This window comes from Parasteatoda tepidariorum, chromosome 5 (genome assembly GCF_043381705.1).
Source record: "Parasteatoda tepidariorum isolate YZ-2023 chromosome 5, CAS_Ptep_4.0, whole genome shotgun sequence".
Taxonomy (NCBI): Eukaryota; Metazoa; Arthropoda; class Arachnida; order Araneae; family Theridiidae; genus Parasteatoda; species Parasteatoda tepidariorum.
The window spans coordinates 92,455,696-92,479,095 of NC_092208.1; the positions used below are offsets into that span (position 1 = coordinate 92,455,696).

A 23,400-nucleotide genomic window follows, 5' to 3' on the forward strand; every position below is an offset into this window, starting at 1 on the left:
CTCTGATACAACAATTTAAATAATTATTTATACAATTAATTATTCACGAAAATTCTTTATAATTTTGCAAGTAGAATGGAAAAAAAATATTTAAATAATGCATATATGGTATAATTATGATATGATATATAATATTAAATTAGTCATATCATATATGCATATGTTATAAGACTAATTTAATACATTACAAAGTAATAAAAAAACTTACTTTTGTAAATAAAAAAAAATAAAAAATTAAGAAATATTTCATTAAAAACATTTTTTTTTTCAAATAAAAAATCAAAATTTTAGTACCAATAATAAAGCTAGAATATTTAAGTAATTTTTTTTGTTGATAAATAACATGAGCAGGGGTCTGTTTAGAAGAAATTTGGGTCTGTTAACAGACCCTTCACAAAATATCTTTTCATAAAAACGGACCCTTCACAAAATATTTTAACTTTAGAAACGGACCCTTCACAAAATAATTTATCTTTTAATCAGACCCCTCACAAATCGGTTTATCTTTATTATTGTTTCCGTTAATCGAATAAACCCTTCCCAGGAAGGGGGGGGGAGAAAGACAGATGTAAACGAACTAAGTTTTGTCTTTGGCACACGCTTCTTCCTTTATTCATCCAAAATAAATATTCTGCTGCAGCAGTATAGGCTAAATATCAAATATTTGTATGTTGCATCTCTAATTTAGTAGCAGCAATTGCTGTTTATTTTTTAAAATTAAATTTTTTTAATTATAATTTTACAGTGTTGAGCATAATCTTGTATGTCTTTACAATTTAAAAACTCCTTGAAAAAGTTTTTTGCAATAGCAGGACCCTATTCTTGCACAAATTCACAAAAGCAGAACCCTGGTTGAAAGAATGTGAATTAAGCTTTTATTTTATATTCACAAATTTTGAGTAATTTTTTCACAATTTTACAAAAACGGACCTTACACAAAATATCTGGACAGACCCCTCAGAAGTACTCTTTCTAAACAAGAAACTATCTGATTGCAATTAACGGGGGAAAATAGCACCCACCTATATCAAAACAAATATTTCGAAAGTTTGTATATAATTAAACAGGGTTAACTGAAACTTTTGAAATATATCATCTAAATGTAATCCAGAAACTTAACAAAGTATTGCTAGAAACTTATTGTGTATGATGAAATAAAAAGATTGATACAACTTCAGACACTAAGGTCTTACGACTGATTCAAAGCAGACTACACAGGCAAAAGAGTTAGTAAGACAGCTCAAAAATTGCTGCGGTTTCCTTTTTAATCTAAAGCAAATATATACAATTCATACATCACCGAATGAGATGTATAAATCAGGAGGATACAATTACAACAGAGTTTCATTATTATAATAATATAAGAAAATACACATCCTGTCAAGTTTGTATATAATTAAACAGTGTTAACTGAAACTTTTGAAATAAATCATCTAAATGTAATCCAGAAACTTAACAAAGTATTGCTAGAAACTTACTGTGTATGATGAAATAAAAAGATTGATACAACTTCAGATACTAAGGTCTTACGACTGATTCAAAGCAGACTACACAGGCAAAAGAGTTTGTAAGACAGCTCAAAAATTGCTGCGGTTTTCTTTTTAATCTAAAGCAAATATATACAATTCATACATCACCGAATGAGATGTATAAATCAGGAGGATACAATTACAACAGAGTTTCATTATTATAATAATATGAGAAAATACACATCCTGTCACATGAATAATTGTTTTTGAAACCATAAGCGTTTTTCTGTTGGAACTTTTTCAAAAGTCTAATGTCAGGATATCTACAAACTGAGAAAAAAATCTGATTTTATAGAGTTTCCTAGATTTTTTTTTTGTTATTGGTGGCATGAGTCGTGATGGCTCTGGTGACAGAGTGTTCGCCTTGAGGTGAATCGCGTTCGAATGCTGGCGGTGACTGGTCGATGCGAATTCCGCATCCGGCTTACACCAACCACAGTGTTGATGTAAAATATCCTCAGTCGTAAAAGGATCATGGGTTAGGATCAAAGGATCATGGGTCTCCTTGCCGTCGGGTTAACCGTGGGAGGTTTTCGTGATTTTTGTCTCCGTGTCACGCAAATGCAGGTTAGTTCCTTCAAAAAGTCCTCCATGAATGCAAATTTCTCCCAATATTTGATTCAGGAGTTCCCTTGTTTTTTAGATTGGGTTCAAAATTACAAGGTGATGGAGTTGAACATTAGTAGTCATAAACCCAAAATTGGGTTGACTGTTCAAGGACAGTTATAAAATAAAAACAGGTGGTATAAATTTAACTATTAATTTTTAAATTATATTTCATTCTTAAAGATAAAATGTGCTACAAAACACTTATAGAGGCCACATGAGTTGAAAACAAACATATTAAAAATTAAATTTACTAGACTAATTTCTTTAAAAAAAATATCAGATGTATCTCAAAGTCTAAGTTTATTCGTTTTACCTGACTTTTCCCGCCTTAAAATACTTGACATTCCCCTGTTTTATCTGAATTTCGAAAAATCTGTACTTCAGAAGGCAAATAAAATCTTAAATGTGGTTAATGTTACCTGTTGAAAATAAAAGCAGTGAAAACTTCCAAGGATTGTGTAAACCTGAACAAGTTGTTCTGCAAGGTTTAAAAGTAGTGAGGTATTAAATGAAAAGATGCATAAAATGTACAAAAGATGCACACATCATCATGTTATTTTTATATATATTATTCATCAGGGTTACGCAAACTCACTATAAAAAAAAAAGTTCATCCACTGAGTTCATTTACTATTAATAGGAATCCTATTTTAAAAACCAGAAGAGAGAATTGAATAAAACAGGTGCAGGTCTTCATAGCTACAGAGTGTTCTGTACAGTTGATATACTAAAGTCCTAGTTCAAAATCCCTGAGGCAGAATTTTTTCAAGCTATTTGCCAACAAAACTATGTAGCATTAAAATCTTTCTGCAAGATACTTTTAATAATAACAAATATGTATGTTACTAATCTAAAATAACAAAAGTGCTGTGTGTACAAAAAAAAAAACTATGTATAATTTTTTAAATTAAACATGTAATAATTTTTTATTTTAATATAATGTGTGATATTCTTGCATTTTGTTAGGGAGGGACGCACTAATTATTTCATTCATAGCATTTTGTAAATAATCATCACAATAAAAAAATTATTAAAAAAACATGAAATTTGTAGTAATATTTGCCAGGGGATAGATGGCGAAATCACTAGAATCGAACTCATCAAAAAGGGGTTACTCAAATGCGTGTTCCGTTTCGAGATTAGGTTGTTGTAATAAACAATATCGTATAAAAAAATATCAGAGTTAAAAACTATGGAGAAATCAATAGCAATAAGAGCCAAATAATCAATAGAATCACTGCCTTAAAAAGTAAATACTCAAATGCATGATTCAAATTTTCCATGTTGTTTGAAATATATCGGGATATTTAAAAACCACATGAAAATCAATAACAATAACTGGCGAAAATACAATGGAAACATCGAATCGATTTACGATACTATCCGCTTAAATTCAGCGCGCCAAAAAATGATTATCTAAATGCATGATTCAAATTTTACGTATACATTTCTGTGGAAAAAACACTACTACTTTTTTTTTACTTTTCAAAAGAAAAATCTTTCTGCAAGAACTCTGTAACTTTCTGCGACGATGTAAATTTGTCACTGCGATTCTTCCACGGAGTTAAAAAGGAAGTAAAAATATATATGAAATTTTCGAAAATTTATATCTTAAGTAAGGGAAAAAACTAAATAAAAATTTGAGAAAATACCAAAGCTAGTTTGATTATTCGATAAAATTTGAAGGTGCTCTAACAATAGCTTTTCTTCTCCTGTGTAACCAAACAGGTAAATTTGAAGTTTTGACGACTTTTTTTTCTTTCAATCTTGTAGAAAGGCTCACTAAGGTTTGATAAATTCGATTACCTTGCTCCCATATTAGTACACTTTTATTTTACTTTAATTAGACAGGGAGTCTAAAGGTTCTGCAAACAAACAAGGTGTTAAGTAGTTGCAGGTAACAATTACTTAACACCCTGTTTGTTTTCAGAAAGAAAGCATAAGAAATAAAAGGAAAATTGAATTATATATTTACAGCATGACGGAGAAGTATTCGTTTTTGTAATAGTCCAATTTGATATTTCATTCTCTGAATTATTATTTGCTCATCAATATATTCAAGATGTGGTTCACTTGCAGAGAGTAGTTGATTGACTCTAGATTTCAGCTTAATGTTCATATCCTTTTGTTCTGCTAATTGAGCTTTCAATGATTCTATTTCCTGAAATTTCAAAACAATGCAATAAAAGATATACCACAAAAGATTTTCTGCACCTAATAAGAATATTATATCTTAAGATACTTCTTATAATCCTTGAACTAGCTAGGTTGATTAAAAAAGAAAGTGTCTAAAAATTAATATAGTATATTTAGTTTGTAAAATAGCATTTAAAATTTTTTATAAATTAGATAAATAAAGTAACAGAATAGAAATCAATAAATATTTTTATAGCTGCCTACATGGATAGCAAGAAATCCATTAGAATTTACAAAATTATATCATGATATTTTTATTCATGATAATTGTTATTCATGATAATTGAATTATTTCATGATAATTGTTGCATAATATACTAAATATTTTACATATAGGGAATTTTGGGGATTTTTAGTCATCAAAATAGAAAAACTGCAATATTTTCCAGTTACAACTGACATTAAATGAACTTGTTGAAATGTTTACTCAAAATTTTGAATAATAATAGCTATTTAATTCATCAAAGAAAAGATTTTTTTAATTAATTTAAAAATGGAATTTTGAATAAAAATAAACTGAACATTTTAGAACAAAAATAGCTTTAAACTTATTTCTATAAATGAGGCTCACTTCATTATGGAATAGGAACACTTATTTAAATATTCAAACAAGCAATAATCAGTACAAAAATTATATTTTAGTAGGGATTGATTTTTATTTTTAGAAAGCTAACTCACTTGTAGGAAATTTTCTAAAATTTTTAAAAACCAAGAGATTTTTTATTAAACCTGTAAACAAAAAGAAACAGGTAAAATCAAGTAGTCTACTGGAAAATCAAGTAGAATTGTCAGCCACGTATTTGTAATGCTTTCATAAAACAAAAATAATACCCTTTTTGAAAACAAAAATCCCTTATTATGATTCTCAGTAGTAAAATAAATAAAAAATGCTTACAAAGGTTGATTTCAAACTAATAAAATACTTTAACATTCTAAGTTTTTACCTAAAACACTAATACGCTGATTCAATAATTTTTCCTCGTGTTTTTTAGCTCCTTTATTAATGCACCTTATCATGATTAATTCACAACAATGGTTGTCATAAATACACAAACCTTTAATACTATACCTTATTGCTCAAACCATTTGTTGCTTTTATTTTATGAGAGATGTTGTTACTCTCTGAATTGAATCATAAGGATAAGATAATACAATAAAAAATTATACAGGTACATAATATAACTTACTTTTTTATCTTTTTCATTAGAAACTTCACTTGCAAGGGACCAACTAGAGCTAGCAGATGAAGTTGCACCAGTTGAATTCTGTCACAAAATTAAAACAATACTTATATATTACATATAGCAAGAGATCTTACAGCAAATAAATGCACAATAGTTAAAGCCTTCAAACACAGAATAAAATATTACAGATTTTTAATAATAGTATTAGAAAACAGTCATGTTGCTAAAATGGCGTAAGACTGATCAACTCATTATGTTAATGAGCAACATGGGTTATTAGCCTAGAATTCTAAAAACCCAAACCATTGCTTTCAAGCTCTCTATGCCTGAAAGGCACATGAGGCCACAATCTCTGCCCTCCATCCTCTCATGTCCAGTGCAATCTCTCTGGTAACATTCAACTCGGTCAATTAAATTGATTTCTCTCATGGGTCACCATCCTTTCCCACATTGTTCTTGGCCTACCTTTCCAACTGGTGACCAGGTCAATGAGATTCTCTTGTTCTCTTTGACATGTTTCCTTAATATGTGTCCAATCCAGTTTCATTGTCACTTCTTTATATCTATTTTTAATGGTTTGGTACTGGATTTATAATACAGATTTTTCTTGTTGATTTTATTCGGCGAGTAGATTTTTAGATTTTCCATATTTTCCTTAAACATTTTGCTTAAGAGTAATCTACTTGTAAGAGTAATTTTACTTTCTTGCAGCATCAATTCTTTCCAAGTTCTGCTGCCATGTAGTAGAACACACACAGCTGCATTGAATATTTTTAATTTCATATTCAAATACTGAGATTTCCACACTTTAAAAAGCATTCTGAAAGTGTTCAGTGTCTTTTAAGTCCTGCTCTTTATGCATTTGTTAGTATATACCACCATGATTACTAACAATAGTTTCAACATATGAAAAAGTATTTGTCTCTTCAATTTTCTTTGAATTGACCAATAATTTGCCATTCATTTTACATTTTTATCTCATCATTTTGGTCATTTGCACATTTATATTTAGACCATTTTTTTTAAGTAATTGTTTCAGGGTCTTTAGGTTTTTACTTTTTTTGTGAGTACTGTTGAACAGCCGACCCAATTTCGGGTTTATGACTACAAATGTTCAACTACGTAGCCTTGTAATTTTGAACCAATGCATAAGACAAGGAAACTCCTGAGGTATGATTTGACATGGGAACACGGAGGACTCTGTGACTCGACAGATCTAACATGCATCAGTCACCATTTACTACACGGGGAGTCCTCGGCTGGCGGGGATCGAACCCACATACTTTTGGACAGGGGGCCCAGTGCCCTACCAACCAGGCTAATCTGGCTTTTAGTTTTTTACTTGAAGATTATCAATATGAGAACAATGTCATCAGTTCTCAATGCAATTATTGAAGTCCCATCTTATGCCACAGTTTCTGGCTTTCATTGAGGTCCTCGAAATCTAGAAAAGAGCTATGATAAATAGCAGCTCAGAAGTAACCATATCCTTTTCTATCTCCAGTTTTGATTTCAAATTTCTTGCACAACACCACATTAGCAAAGTACTTGCCCACTACTTCCACAATACATATCTTTGATTACATTAAGAATCTTAAGATCTTTCATAAACATTCTCTATCAATACTATCAAAAGCCTTTCAAAAAATAAATTAAGGAGAAATTATTGCAATTTTTGCAAACTGTATAAAATGTACAAATTGTTTATTTAAAAAGAAATGCATTCTTAGGGGCTGTTAACAGACCCGTTACAGGGGTCTGTCCAGATTGTAAAAAAATTACTCATATTCTTTCAACCAGGGTCCTGCTTTTATGAATTGGTGCAAATTATTGCAAAAAACTTTTTCAATGAGTTTTTAAATTGTAAATAGATACAAAATTATGCTCAGCACTGTAAAATAATAACAAAAAAAAATTTAATTTTCAAAAATAAACAGCGATTGATGCATCTAAATTAGAAAGGCAACATACAAATATTTGGTATTCAGCCTAAACTGCTGAGCACAGAATATTCATTTCGGGCAAATAATGGAAGAATCGTCTGCCGAAGACAAAACTTAATTCTTTTATATCCATCTTTCTTGTTTTCTGCCCTAGGAAGGGTTTATTCAATTGACAAAACAATAATGAAAATAAACAAATTAGTGAAGGGTCTGATTAAAAGAAAAATCATTTTGTGAAGGGTTCGTTTTTAAGTTAAAATATTTTGTGAAGGGTTCGTTTTTAAGAAAAGATATTTTGTGAAGAGTCCATTAACGGATCCAAATTTCTTCCAAACAGACCTCTGCCTTATAAAAAATTTTATTATTAAAATGGACCCTTCACAAAATATTACGTTGCAAAACGTGAACCCTTTCACAAAGCAATTTACTTTAAGAGCACACTATTCATAGTACTTTTGTTTTAAAAACAAACCAGATTTGAAAATATCAACAACAGCTGAGTATTTATATTTTAGTTTTAAATAAGATGAAACTTTCTATTGTGCGACGCTTCACAATGCCTACTAGGGAAGTGTTTTTAATAAGGTTTTTATCAGTAAAGATTAGTGATAAATTGAAGATAGTAAAATTTAGCAAATGTTTAATGCAGCCTAAATTACAAACATCAAAACCAGGGGCTAACATGTGACTGAAATTTAAAGAACACTCTCCTATTCTACCTTATAGAATACACACATTTATTAAAAAACATAAAAGTTTTTTTTAACAAAAAACAAAGCGTCATTTTAGTTTGCATTAAAAGAAACAGAAAAAATTATGGATACTTAAAAATTTTAGAAATGTTGCTTAACATGTTCTTCGACTAAATTCTTAAAATAAAAAAGTTTTCTTTACGACTTACAGTGAAAGCATTCCTAGACGAGGCACAGTTTGGACATAAAGATGATTTTTGCTTTGGAGCTGGCTTTTTACCATATCTTTTTACTGAACATTTTGGAGTTTTTGTCTAGAAGATGAAAATAAAATTTCAGTGAAACTAAAGAAAAAATTAAGAAATAAAAAAATTGCAATATTCAATATCCTTTCATTAAAAAAAATAAAACAAAAAAATCATGGCACTGAACCAGACTATAATAAAAAATTTCAGCAGGACAGCTGACAATATAATACAGGATGAATTATATTAGAATATTTTTTTTCACACATTAATCTACATATGTCTTTTTTTCAATGATATTTTGAACACAAATATAAAATGTAATGTAGTCTGAAATTTAGTAAGAAATTACTTTTAAAAATTCTTGCCTAAAAATTATTTTCATGCTTTGAAAAATGTATGTAAACTATAATAATGTAAAATATGATGCAAATGTGAGAGTTAAAGAAAAAGAAAAAAGAAAGAAAGAAAGAAAGTAAGAAAAGAAAGCATTGAAAAGTTTCCATTTTGAAATGAGCCACATTTTAAAGTTGTTTAGAAGAACAATATTTTAGGAGAGTTCTTGGTGAAAAACATCACAATTCCTAGATGGGCAACAAGATGTATCTGAGTATACTCTGTTATCTAATAAAAATTCCAGAAACAATAACAATACTACAAGAATAATTTGTACAGTGAGAGAAAAAAATAACTTTGTCATTTGATCAGATTTTTACAAACTAGGTGCCATTCTTAATTGTTACTTTTTTTAAATGAACATAGCTTTTTTTTCTTCTTTGTAGATAGATTTGGATTAAAGGTTTATTCATTGAAAGTATGCTTTCCTCTAGGATATAATTAATGTAATATAATTATAATTAATGTAATATAATTATGATATAATTAATGTAATAGATAATAATAGTCAACACCGATAAATTAATTAGCACATTTTAAGACACTCTTTTGAACCATCAAAATTGGTTTTTAGTTTATGAGAATCCAATCATTAAAAAAAAAGTGCAAAGGTAAATTTTTTGTTAACGACAGTAAAAACATCGTGATCATTATCGACTATGATAAATATCAATAATAATAAGGCACATAATTTTAGATAGCATCAATTACTGAATGCAACATTATCCCAAGAGTTGATAAAATTTTTAAGGGAAACAAAAGTTTTGACTTTTATTAAAATTACAAAACATCGTGATTTATGGCTATAAATTGATAGTTTCTCACAATATATTGCAATTAAATTAGGGCATTGCTCAACTCTAGAGGGCTTTAATGGATTAAACATATTTCTACTCTGTTTATTTTATAGCTCAAAACATATAAGGAAATAAAAATTTTGACTTGTGCAAAATTAATTAAGCATCCGTATAGTGAAAAATCGATCATTTTAGACGCTGTATCATGATTGAATTTGGGTATCGCCCAACTCTAGTGGGTTAAACACAATGCTTATTCAAAAGAAGCTTACATTTTTTTGTTTGGATATCAAATTCTGCAGATGTACCGTAGATGAATCAGCAACAGCTTCTACAAATGTCTGCCCATCAGATGTCCTAAAAACAAAAACTAAGTAAATAAAAACAGTATATTAAAGACATGATAAGACATACAAATTTAAAAAGTAAAGCAACAACCCATTGTGGGTCATAAAAATCATAGAGTTTAAAGCGTCACAATTTTATGACCAACCATCTGATAATGTGATCAGCATTGTGCACAGACCAAACCTGGTGGTAACCTAAAAATGGGCGGGCTTTAAACCACCATCAGGGATTAAAATTTGATTTCTCAGAAAATATTCGATCGATTTCATTAAATTTTGGATTTTGCCATATCAAATTACATTATTTAAAAGGATGTAAACATTTGTGTATTTAACAATTCTTAAATTGTAGGTTATAATTAAATAAAATAATTAATAAATAGTATTAAAAAAAATTTCAAGTAATTTTCTTTGGATAAATGAATTTTATAATTGTGTGGAAAAAATTTTCAATTCACTTAAAAAACCTCTTGAGATATGACAAAATAAGCTAAAAGTGAAATTAACATTAAGGAGTTCAAACTTTTGACTGCACTCCTGACCTAACTATGGGAACCCTACTTCCCAGAGGGTCGAAAAAAAAGTACGTTTTTGTCTGATTTCTTCACTTAAAATATCGACTTCACTAACTAATTAGAAGATTCAAGGTCCCCTTCCGAACCTTTAAGATTGAGTTCAGTGGCGTACATAAAGTTAGGAGCACCCCCCTGCCTGATTTATAAATGCGTCCTACCTTAGAATAAATTTTTAATATGAAACAAGAACACTATGAAGAGACACTATAGAATTCATAATTATTCTTTTTATTTTAATTATTTCAATGTTAATATATAAAAAATCAATATTTGTGATGGAAGGGCAGAATTTAGTACTAAATTAGAACAATGTATACACTTACCGTTTAACGATATTGAAATGAAATTTGTCATAATAATACGAAGAAATAACTCAATATCTTACAATAATTATATTCAAGGTTTAGTAAAAGGGATATTTTTTTTTATTTGTAAAGTGAATTTAAAAAATATCTTAAAAAAGAACAAAAATATTTTATTGAAGTTCTTTTAATTGCACAACCTTTCAGAATGAAGGACTAGTATTTAGATATACATTTAGATATCTAAATACTAGGAAAGATTTACTAGGAAATACTTAGATATAGGATTTAGATACTAGGATAAGGACTAGTATTTAGATGATGGACTAGTATTTAGACCCTAATTATTTAGATATGTTGACAGCGATTATGACAATTTTAATGTCAACATCAGTGTTTTTAGACATGCACAGTTCCTTTTATCTGTCAACTTAATGACGATAAAAATATGAAATTAAATTGTTTTAAATATTATAATTCTTTTTTTATTATTATCATACCTCTTTTTTTTTCTTTTTTATCAGTCAACTTAGCAATATATTTGCATAAAGTTAAATTTTTTTAAACCTTAAAATTGATTTAAAACTTATGCTTTTCAAAATGAAAATATTTCTTTCCATAAAAAAATATATGTGCATACTAAAGATACTCATATATTAAGATAAGGAATCACGTAACACAAAAGTATACTTTAAAATAAATTAACTGTGATGATCTTGAATGAAAATAAAAAAATAGGGTACTATGACAGCAAGTTAAAAAGTGATTTTGTAGAAGTTTTGTTTTGTAGAAGTGAATTTTTTTATAAAAAAAATTTCTACAAATATAAAGGATTTGAGACAATACATTAATAGGTCACATTTTTAGAGACGGAATTTTTGGACCATTTTAAAAATTATTCATGGCTTTTTTCACCACCCGATTCCGCAAATAATTTAGTGTTACAGTTCATAACTTATTGATAAACTATTAAAATGTAAGCTTAAATATAAACGTCTGCACGATAAATAATACAAATGTGAGCTAAGAAATAAATTTCTTACTTTTTAAGTTTAATAACTTGAGGAATACTTTGAAGAAAAGTTTCCATGGAGTTATAACCCAAATTTGCAAATGGAATTGTTGTCCCTGTGAGAAACTTGTAATCGTCTAAAAAGAATAAATTGTTAAACATTAGAAGAAGAAAACTGACACACAAAACATAGGTTCTATACTGCTGGAAAAAGAAATTATCTGATTTTTTTCCTCACTGTATTAGGTTTTTTTATTTTCTGTACATAGAAGATAAATAAAAAAACTCATTTTTATGCACAAAAATAACATTAATGAAAAAATATAAACATGATGTGAAATGAATAATGAAAAATTATAATTTAAAAGTTACATTATCTACATTTAAGCTCTTAAAAAAAAAAGAGAATATTTTGTTTCTTAATTTAACTTATTTCTTAATTCCATAAATAAAACATTTATTATCAGTGAGATTTGATATCTATGTTTTATTACCACAGCGTTAAATGTGATATATTAGTTAATGGAGTTATGCATAAATAATATTTTTCAGAAGAATCAATGATTTAAAAAAATCATGTGATTCATATCAATGATTTTTTTTAATGAAATATTTTTAAATCGTGCCAATTCTGCTTTTTATTTTACTTGACATTTTCTGCATAAATTGATAGAGATTCTCCACCACACACACACACACTTACAAATCAGCAATAATTGACATTTTTAATACAATTAATTTCTATGACATAAATGTTGAAAGTGGACATAAAGTTCTATGTTCTTATTTTAAAAATGACACTCCTGATATGAAGAAACAAAATGAAATTAGACACATTTGGAAATATAAATTATAATAGCTCACATGAATTATATATCCAAGGAATAGTAAAAATATATCCATGATTTAGCAAATATTAAAAAATAACTTGTAATAAAACTATTAATCAGTCCAAAATTTTTGGTGAGCCCTGGGTGGTCGCCCACTCCTAAGCCCGGTCCAGGATAAAACAGTGGTATCGTCGCGTCAAAGAGTAACTAAAATGCCCTAATTAAATTTAGCGTGTCATAATTATGTATAAAAAATATAGGGAGTTTATAAATAAAATAACATTGAGAAGTTTTTGCCCCGGGCCCCAATTAGGCTAGGTCGGGCCCTGCAAATACCAATACTTTAATATAGGGGTGCACAACCTTTTTGAGTGAAGGGCCACTTGCACAGCAGGTTGGCTAACGAAGGGCCGCACATGTATTTAGACACGTTCATGACAAATGTAGTAATGTTTATTTAAACATTAGCGTTCCATTTTTTTTATCAATAACTTTAGTAATATCAATAACTTAGTAGTGTTCCATTATTAGAATTCATTCAAAAATAAAAAACTTATACTTTTTTTTTTACAAAAAAAAACTTGCTATTTTTATCATATGAACAATAGATTTATCGAAATAAATAAACATTGAAGAAAAGAAATGTTTTTTTTTATCGTATCATGCAATACGAAAATTCATTTTAGAATTAAATTCTAATAAATAAAAAAAAAACTGCAATGCCCACAGAATGAAAGTAGGAAAAAGTTTAGTCATAATTAAGTAATATAAATTCAAATTAAATATTTTAATTGAAGAAAATTTATAGGTTTTAAACAAAAGCCTAAAATAAAAACAAAACTGTGATAGTTCAAAATAAAATTCAATGCTTATTTTGTAATGTACTTTATTATTTTATTTTATTAATTATTAGATTTTTTATATCGTAAACATTTTCCTTTTTTTTATCGAAAAAGATCACTTAAGCAACAAAAAATTGAAATCTAAACTACAAACAGTGAGCAGTTTAAAAATTCACGTTTTCCGCCATTTTATGAATTTCTCAAGTTGCAATAACATTGCATTTAAATTAGGGAGGGATGTAACGAGTATTTGGCCCTTCTGTGAAAAATTCAGTTGGTTGAATGATCAGTCAAATATTTGGCAGAATATTTTTTAGAAATGTATTTTTCTAAGTTTTTTTTATTTTTGAATTTTTATAGATATTACTTTTTTTTTAAAAATTATAATCAGACAAGTCAATTTTGTCATTTTTTCGATACTTTGAGAATTGAGAAGGATCCATTTTTTGCAGTTTTTATTATAACCCAGCATTTTAACAGAACGTCTCATACTATTAATTTATTATCACTCTTTCCCTGTACTGTAATATAAATAACCAGTAACATAGAAAAGTGTGATTTTCAGTATTAAAGTTTTGTTTCAGGAACTAAGAAAAATTTGTTTTTTCTGTTTTTCTTTTTTTAGGCATTTTTATTATGACTCAGCATTTTTTTTAAAAATAAAGTTACTAATAAAATTTATTTTATAGCAATTTTTTTTCTTCTAAAATTATGGCAATGAGAAAAATTTAAATTGAGATTTTCGGCATAAGATTTTCACTTAAAAAATTAAGAACATTTTTTCTATCTTTTTATTTTCTTTAAATAAAAAAAAAACTTTTTTTAGACGTTTTCATTATAACGCAGTAATTTTTAATAGCATTTCTGTTGACTTAATTCTTTTTTCTTGGCTTTTTCTGGTAATTGAAAAATTGAGATGTTCAGCTTTAAAAAAAATTTTCAAAAATTAAGATTGATTTTTACTCTCTATAGACTCTGTTTCGCTTTTCGACATTTTCAAAAACGTTCTTGATTGGCCTTATTTTTTAGAGTTAATTAACGTTTTTCCAGGAAATATTATTCTGAGCATTGAAATTTTAGTTTCAGTGTTGCTATACTGCTAAAAGATTTTGCTATTTGGCCCCAAGTGAACGGCGTTCAATAGATTTTTTCTTCTTCTTTTTGCCGAATATTTGGTTTTTGATCAAATCACAATTCATTACCACATTCGACCAAATCATATTCGTTGCGGAAATAAAAAAGAAGGAAAAATAACTAGGATTTACGATAAAACTGTACGGTAATACCGTATCAAAAAGTGATTATTTAATTGCGTGATTAACAATCACGTGTCGTAATAACATCATAGTTAAATAACGGGATCGTCAAAATCACGAGGAAAAGTATAGAAATAATTAGGAAAAAATATATTTATGCTGAACTCAGCACAAATAAAGCGCGTCAAATGCATGATTTAAAATTTGCATGTCGTAACAGAATAATTGGAATTTTTTATAATACGTAGGAACGCATAGCAATAACTGCCGAGAAAAATTTTTGAAGAAAAAGAAAGAATTGCAAAAAAAAAATAGAAAATCACTTAGATTTAAGATGAAATCGTCACAAATAAAGTGCCCAAAAAGTGATTATTTAAATTTGCGATCTGAAACTCGCGTCGTTATAAAAATTCGGAATTTTCAAAATCACGTAGAAAAGCGGAAATAACTGTTTAAAAAAAATCATTTATATTTACGATAAATTCGGCTTCAAGAAAGCGCGTTAAACGTACATTTACTAAAGAATCTGTTAAAATTGATTGTGTCAAAACGTGATGACTTAAAAGTGCGATTAAAAATTGCCATTTTTTAAAATTTTTTAATTGTGTTCAGAAGTTTTCGTGGGCCGCACTTCAGTAGTCGAAGGGCCGCATTTGGCCAGCGGTCCGCAGGTCGTACACCCCTACTTTAATACATCATTGTAACAAGCGAAATTCGAAAATGGGAAGAATATGTGAATTTTAGCTTCCCGCTGACTCACGTTTGTGAGAACGGGAGATCGAATCCAGCTGGCCGAAGACTCCTAGTGTAATAAATGGTGAGTGGAGCACGTTAAATCTGCCGGGTCACAAAGTCCTCCATGTTCCCATAACAAATCGGTACCTCTGGGGGTACTGAATTGGAGATGGATCGTTCTCTGGTTCAGGTCAAAAGTACGATCTGTGAACAAATGAATGGATGTATGAATGGGTATGTCCTATAAACGGGTGTGACGTATGGGTGTGGCAGAAGGCTAATCCTTGGCCATAAATGGCGCCACTGGAAAACATGAACATTCACTTAGAACACTAAAGTTAATATAAAATTATTTGGCATAAGTATATCTAAATATGCAAGTGTCGCTTCACTCAAAAATCTCTTACTTGAAAGGTATTTGATGTCTTACTTTGTAACCGGTTTAGAGGAACACCACCTTTGCAGCTCAGAATGACGCTTCTCAAATCCATCAGTACACTTTGCTTTAATTTTTCGGTATCCATGGTGATGCTTTTAATTAAAATAAGAAACCTAAAGAAGAAAGGTAAATTAAACCTTGATATCACAAACTCGAAAAGGGAAACTCAAAGTTTTGCGATATCAAAAATTTAGCAATATTGCAATTTAAATTCAGTCAATGCCCGATACAACGACAAATCGTGGTCCAGCAAAATAGGACGTTATAACGCGAGTTCGTTATATAGTGAGTGCACAAAATTACTGTAAATATTAACTTACAGCTTAAAAAAAACTTGACAGATTTTAATAAAGTAATCCTTTACTTTAATAAGAATTTGGTAACTAAAAAAAAAATTGGTTATTTCGAAAAAAAAAATTTTTAAATTAATACTTGAAGTTTAATGGGAAGCAAAGTTTTATATCCATGAAAGTTGATTGGTTCTGAGAGAAAAAAAACGATGGAAACGCGAGGGTAGAGAACTGTTTATCCAAAGTACAGTCCGTTTTTAATGTGTCATAACTCACGGGGAGAACCGTTTTTCTATGTTATTAATTTGTCCAAACGTAGTAATCCTCAAAATGCTACAAATGGTGAACGAATTGTCGATAAGAATTTAGACGCAAGGTGATCACAGGTTATACCCATTGGCAAAATGGTTGTTTAATGTTTTTTTGGAAAAGCAACTTTACTGTGTCTTTAATCCTGAACTGCTCGGTACACAGATTGAACAGCCAATCGAGATCAATATTAACATTTTCGGATTGGTACAATGGTGTTTGAAGGAGATTGTAAGCTGCTTCATACAACCGTTTCGGATTCACAAGTTCATACATGAAATATGATTTGAAAGCTATTGGCTTTTTTCCAATTTTACATTCATAGTGAAGGAATCACTTATATTGCGTGGAAGACGGTCTTCCTGTGCAAGTCATTGGGTACGTTGACCAGACGTTGACAATGGATCCTTTTATCCCTAACTGGTGATCAACACCCAGTTCTTGTATTTACATGAAAGGGGTTCGGAGAGTCACCATTTGTTCTTCGGTAGGGTTCAATTCTCTTAATCACTTTAGTACTTTTGTGAGGGACGGGCTTTATGCTTACGTTTGCGAACGGAATCCTATCGTTTTTCCGTTTGTGTGTAAAGCTTAAAGTATTCCCGTTTACGTTCTTTGGCTTTTTCAGCCTCGGTAAATTTAGTTCTTGGCATCGTTTTTTTCTTGCTTCAATTCTAACTTTAGGAACCGAGTCAATCAGTTTGGGCCCTCTTTATGTGTAATATCCACCTGAATTAGTATTGAAAACGTTATTCCAGTTTGAACTGTATGTTAGAATTTCTGATTCTTAATGAAAACAATAAAAACAAAAATATAGTTCAAATGATGAAATTCTCTTTTATTCACAACTCTCTGGTCCCATATATCAAAAATAAAATCACCAACATAATGCATAACAAAATTGCATAATGTATAACAAAATTAAAAGGGAAAAAAAAAAAAAAAATTCTAAAAAAATTATCAAACATCAGCGGTCGCCATAGCAACGCATGCCACTCTTGATTATTATAGTTGAAAAGTGTAATGACGCCATCAAATCCAAATCAAGACCCATTTTGCCAATGGGTAATAATTTCTTTGGAACTTTTTCTAAGTTCTGTCGCTACATTGGAAAGAATGGTTCAGTGTGGACGTTCAAATGGACATAAAAATACTGCGATTATGGAATAACAAACGGGATTTTAGGCATTGGTTGTTATATAATGAAAGGGTCGCTGTAATGGAAGATCGTAATAAAGAGAATATTATTTTAAACAATTCAGTCAAAATAACAATACGTATTTATTTGTAAAAACAATTACTTCAATGTTAAGAACTTCACTTTTTCAATTGATTTTACGCTTTGCTGAAGTTTCGTTTCGTAATTTTTCTTTTCTTAAATAATTTTGGTAAGAGGCACTTTTGGTATGATTGCAATGGGTGCAATTTTAATCAATACTAAATATACTAATGTAGGATTGGTAAAGTTAGTATATTTGGTACCTATTAAAACTGCATTATTACTGGGCAATTACTAATACAGATAATCTTGAAAAAGATATTTGACGATTCTTCGAAAGGAATTACTAACAGAGAAAACAGCTTTAATTGTGGTAAATTTTGACTATTAGCGATCGCAAAGCTCGAATACGCCATCTGGGGGAGAAGACTTATTCCATGGCTTGACCCTTCCCTTTCCTCCTCTTCTTAGTTGTATAGTTTTCCCTTTCTTAATATTTTTCGTATTTAATTATCACAAATATTTTTTAAAAATTCCACGACGCTTTCGTTTAGAATTATGTTCAATGTAGTTTCAGTTTCATATAGTTTCCCAATTTATAATTTTTTAATTTATTCGAAAATCACGACAGAAACTAACATACTTCCTTCTCCTATGATTCTCCACACGCTAGTGGTGAAAGCATGCGAAGTGTTGCCATAGGTAGAGAGTTCTTCTGTACGCCACCTGTAGTCCATTTCGATCACCCATCAAGAGTTAGTCATAATATCATTCCCTGAATACAGTTTATCGTTATTTTGATGGGATGAATTACCAGATACAGCTTAATCTAATAACGCAAAGCCACCGACAAGGACACATAATAATAATAAATAAAACATTGGAATTATTTTAGCTTTATTAACTGTGTAGTCTTCCAGTTTTGTGCATAATTTTGTAGTGTTATTCAGTAATACTTTTTAGTAATTTATTACAAAAATTATGGGCCCTCAGAGGCAGAATTTTTTCTGGCTTTCTGAGAGATATACAGTTAAACCTGATTATCTCGAACCTCTTTATCTCAAAATTTCTAAAATTCCTTACATTTATACTATCTAAAATCAATGTATTTTCTCGAAAACATCTTTTTCAAAACCTCTGTTTCTCGAATTTCTAGCAATCGAGCACAAATGCCCAAACAACATAACAAGCAAAGAAGGTTAGACGTCAAAAGTCTTTAAAAATATTATTTTCAGTGTTAAAGGTTTGTTAAAATTTTTTGTATATACATAGATATATGTGGTAGAATTAATTTACAGAAATGCCTATATTTTCTAACAAAAAAAATTAAAGCACTTAATCGAATTTCTTAATTCAATTCAATTTTTTAAAGTACCTGTATAACTCAGAATCTTTTTATCTCTTACTGGGAAATAATCGATCGAAAAATATGATAGAATCATTCGTCAAAGAGTAAATACACTCTAATGCGTGATTCGAATTTTTCATCTTGTAAGAAATATGTCAATATCTACAAAAATTATGTGAAAATCAATAGCAATAACTGCCGAAAAAACAATTGAAACACCTAATGGATTTACGATACTATCGGCGTAAATTAAGCGCGTCTCAAAATGATTATTTAAAAGCAGGATTTGAATTTCACGTGTTACAATATTAAATTACAGTATCACAACCTTAAAAATACATTTATAAATTATAATATATTAAATACATTTTTGGCTCAAATAAACTATTTTAAAAAAATCAGGTGATTTAGTTACATTGATGATTTAAGAAGAAAAAAAAATCATATGATTTAAATTATGCCAACCGTGTTTAAAACTATTAATATATTTTTGGAGCCAAAATTTTCACAATAAACATGTATATTGTTTAAAAAAAAGTTCGATTACATCTTTTAAAGAGTTTATAAATATGATAAATATATGTTTGGTGGCTAAAATTTTCTCAATATATTTTTAAAAATTTGACTACATGTTCGCATAAATACAAAAAAAAAAAAAAAAAAAAAAAAAAATACATTAAATTTTCCAAAAAATGGCAGTAATAGTTTCAGCAGGTTAAGTTTTTCCTTAACCCCAAAATTCAACTAAAACACATCCAAAAAAGTTTAAAAGAAATTCCTGAAATAGAACTATAAATAATAAATTCTATTTTGCAAAATAGAATTCAAATCTACACTACAAATTATATCATAAAAGAAGTATTAACTAAAAACAGTCTGTGTCATAAACTAGTGGTGATCAGGGTTTGCCAAAGTAGTCTCAGCCCCAAGGAAAAAACCCATCAGGTTTTTACAACAATAACTTAGCAACAGTAGCAATTAATTATAAGCTAATCTTAGTACACCATTCAACACCATTTAAATTAATGGAATATTGTTGATATAAATTAATGTATTTATATCAATATTATATTAATTAATTATTTATAAAAAATATTAGACACATATTTTTATAGATATTTTATCTGTATTTTACTTTCCAAATTAAAAACTAATGAAAAATTTAATCATTTATATTATAAATGTAATATAATCATTTATAATATGAAAATGATTGAATTTTTTCATTAATTTTTAATTTTGAGAGTAAAATAAAAATAATACATTTCATTTGAAAACATTAAAAATATGTCTTGCACAATTAAATATTATAATTGCACATTTTTGAAAATTATTTAATACCCGCAATACACAAATGGAAAAACTAAAACAGTTCTTTTGTGTTTTATTGATTTTTATTTTCATTGAGTCTAAAAATATTTATTAAGAGGTTTTAAGCTATAGTCTGTCTAGGGAAAGAACTCCCCTCGCCATGCATCTGCAGTAACAGTGACTATGGTTACAAGGCTTAAGTACTTCAAGCAGGGGTGCTAGGTCAATAATTAGGACAGGTTTTAGCTCAGGAATCATAGACAGGTTTTGACTGGGGTCAATGAGAGAAAGGGAACCAGGGAGAAAAGGAGCTCCCCTTTTCGAGGTGCACTATTTCTTGTTTCCATAGCAGCAGACGACATCAGACTTAGTGGCCAGGAGAGTTCTTTCTTATAAACAAACTATACATTTATTAATTAAATTTGATTTTGGGGTATTCTATGCCTATTCTTCATTACAACTAGACTAATAAATTTCTTTACTAGTTTTGAAATTGCTTAACTAACTTTCTTACTAATTATATTTCCACCTTCTAAATGGAGAGCATAACAATGAAATTACTAAAATAATTCTCTTTGTTAAATCTAGAGCATACTTTTTATAAATTTTTAAACAATTAAAATTTCAGATTACATAAACATGCATACTTATTTGTTTTCAAGTTAATTTCCAACCACTAGATTAAATTAGGAATCTAGTACAAATTAAGAATGTAGTAAGGTATTGGTTTTGCCTGCTACATTTATTAGTGTTCTTTCAATTAATAAATGGAATATTGATTAATTTAATTTACGTAGGCTTGTTGAAATTTTTAATTATTGTTATTTAAAATCTAAAATACAATATTTAAAATTTTTTAATATTTTTTCTATCTATTTTAAAAACAAATAATAAAGTTATTGGTTGATAATTTGTGTACAGTTAAAGCATACAAAGAATTTATTCCTTGAAAACAATGCAAATGAATATAACATATGTTAAAAATATTTAATATTCAGTCACATTTCATGAATATTTGTAATTTCACTTCTTTTAAAAAAAATTCTCTACATTACCTTCAAAGGAAATTTACGTATGCATAAGATAAAAAAGACTTTTAAATGTTAAGAGTCTTCATTTGTAATCAAACGCAAAAAATCCAGTTTTTTTTTTTAGAAAAAAAACCCCAACCTTCTGTGTTTTAGAGTTTTTTCAGGGTTTTCTTGGGTTTTTTCAAACTAAATTGAGATTTTCGTCATTTTTTCATTCTTTACAGTCTTTAGAGTAAGCCTTGCTACATTAACAGATACCGTTAATTTGACCAATTAAGCCATTAACAACCATAATTATCAATACATTCTATTATCAATGTCATTAACAACACTATTTTTAATGTCAGTAATAATGTCCAATTACCTTTGTTAAATTTACGTATTTCACTTTAAAATTATGAAAAACTACTAAATGTTTAAGGGAAGAAATAAATTATTTTAACTCAAATGAAAGACATTAATTTTCAAAGTAAATTTTTAGCATGAAAAATGTATTTATGCAGTGGGACATTGCATTACTTTTCCAGCTGTGTTAGTGTGTGCTAAGTTATCTACAGTGAATGAAAACTTCTAGAACAAGCTCTAGAATTTCAACAACAAGGATTCTAGAACAAGTATTTCACAAGTTAAGGGTGCTATAATTTAGAAGTATCATTTGAAACTCTATGTAATAAGATTCACAAGTTGAGAAAATAGTATTAGAAATGTATTTTTCTAGAAAAAATTTTCCATTTCATTAAATTGGAATTTTAAAAATATTGTATATTGTTATAACAGTAGTTTCAATTGTATTGTGAATTAGCACCTGAAATTTTTCTAAGAATACCTTAGTATATTATTTGCAATTTCCAATAATACATGTTTTTAAAAAAGTTGATTAGAACACAGAATATTGAAGTAATAGGAATACAAATATTTCAATGTATGTAGTTTGTATTTTATTCTATTGTAAAATTACATCTAGGGCTAATAATAAAACGTAATTATGAAAAACTCAGGGTTTTTATTTTTGGAAAAACCATTATAGATTTTTTTTTCTTGTTGGGAAAAAGCATAGCTACCCTGTTTAACATTTTATAAATTAATCATTTAATTTATTTCATCATTATGCAGTTCGTTAAACATTTAGAAGCCAAACTGACAGTTAAAATAATCTTTATCATAACTCTTTTTCTTTACTAATGTCTAAGGTAAAAATCAAAAACATATTTCTTAGTTTAAACATTTTATTAAACATAGTATTTATGAGATGTAGAATGCTTTTAAAAAAGAAAAACTTGGTTCGTGGGCTAAAATGGGTCTTTTCATTAAAAAATCCACATGAGCTAAGATTTTTTTTAATACTTTGCTTCTAAATGATCGTGAATGATCTAAAATAAAAAATGATCGTTTTCAAGTTCTAAATGAAGCTCGAGCTTTCCTATAGTGCCTGTCTTTTAAGATTAATAAATTACCATTGCAAAATCAGTACTAATTAATATCACTACAGTAATTCTCATGTAATACTACACCTCAACAAGTTTATAAAAGAAAAAATTAAAGGATTCGGGAAATCGAGAAAAAGAAAAATGAAGTTAATACACAGAAAAATACACGACCTCGATCACATCTCATTCAAATTTACTATATCATTTATTTTTTACAATTTCTAATTTAATAGTGCAGCATCAGCTCTCATGTATGTCACAATAAATCTAAATACACAGCAAAAAAAAAATAGTAACATTTTAAAAATAAAGGAAATTAGAATCTTGAAGAAAACATAAAATTATTTATCTTACCTATGTAGTTCCACAGATAGATATCACAATTTTATTTGAAAGTGTAATAAGGAGATTTAATTATTTACAACATCCTTGTTTGTTTACATCGTGCTTGAGCGAAAAAAGGGATTCCCCGTTTTCTCTCCTTGAAGACCACGTTGATATTTATCCCTATTCCACTGTTAAAATTCTCTTTTTCT

The 23,400-nt window shown here is 28.5% G+C and overlaps 1 protein-coding gene across 2 annotated transcripts; it reads right to left on the reverse strand.

Moving 5' to 3' along the window:
- Window positions 1–1,750: 1,750 nt before the first annotated feature.
- Window positions 1,751–23,400, reverse strand: LOC107440821 (tudor domain-containing protein 5). Of its 2 annotated transcripts, XM_043040734.2 has the most exons (8): window positions 23,219–23,400; window positions 18,391–18,522; window positions 15,921–16,042; window positions 11,859–11,964; window positions 9,864–9,948; window positions 8,363–8,467; window positions 5,522–5,599; window positions 1,751–4,299 (listed from the first exon to the last, which is right to left on the reverse strand). In XM_043040734.2, the coding sequence occupies exons 3-8, from the start codon at window positions 16,012–16,014 to the stop codon at window positions 4,102–4,104; spliced, it is 666 nt and encodes a 221-aa protein (XP_042896668.1). In that variant the 5' UTR covers window positions 16,015–16,042; window positions 18,391–18,522; window positions 23,219–23,400; the 3' UTR covers window positions 1,751–4,101. The 2 variants fall into 2 exon arrangements, with proteins under 2 accessions (XP_042896668.1, XP_042896667.1); XM_043040733.2 differs by lacking the exon at window positions 18,391–18,522 and having other exon boundaries at window positions 23,219–23,392.

Excerpts from the sequence above, each read along its gene's own strand:
- LOC107440821 (XM_043040734.2), bottom strand. The coding sequence starts at position 16,014 with ATGGATACCGAAAAATTAAAGCAAAGTGTACTGATGGATTTGAGAAGC. Across the intron at positions 9,949-11,858 it reads CAAGTTATTAAACTTAAAAA|GACATCTGATGGGCAGACAT; the intron begins GTAAGAAATTTA and ends TTTTGTTTTTAG. Across the intron at positions 8,468-9,863 it reads TGATATCCAAACAAAAAAAT|ACAAAAACTCCAAAATGTTC; the intron begins GTAAGCTTCTTT and ends TTCATCTTCTAG.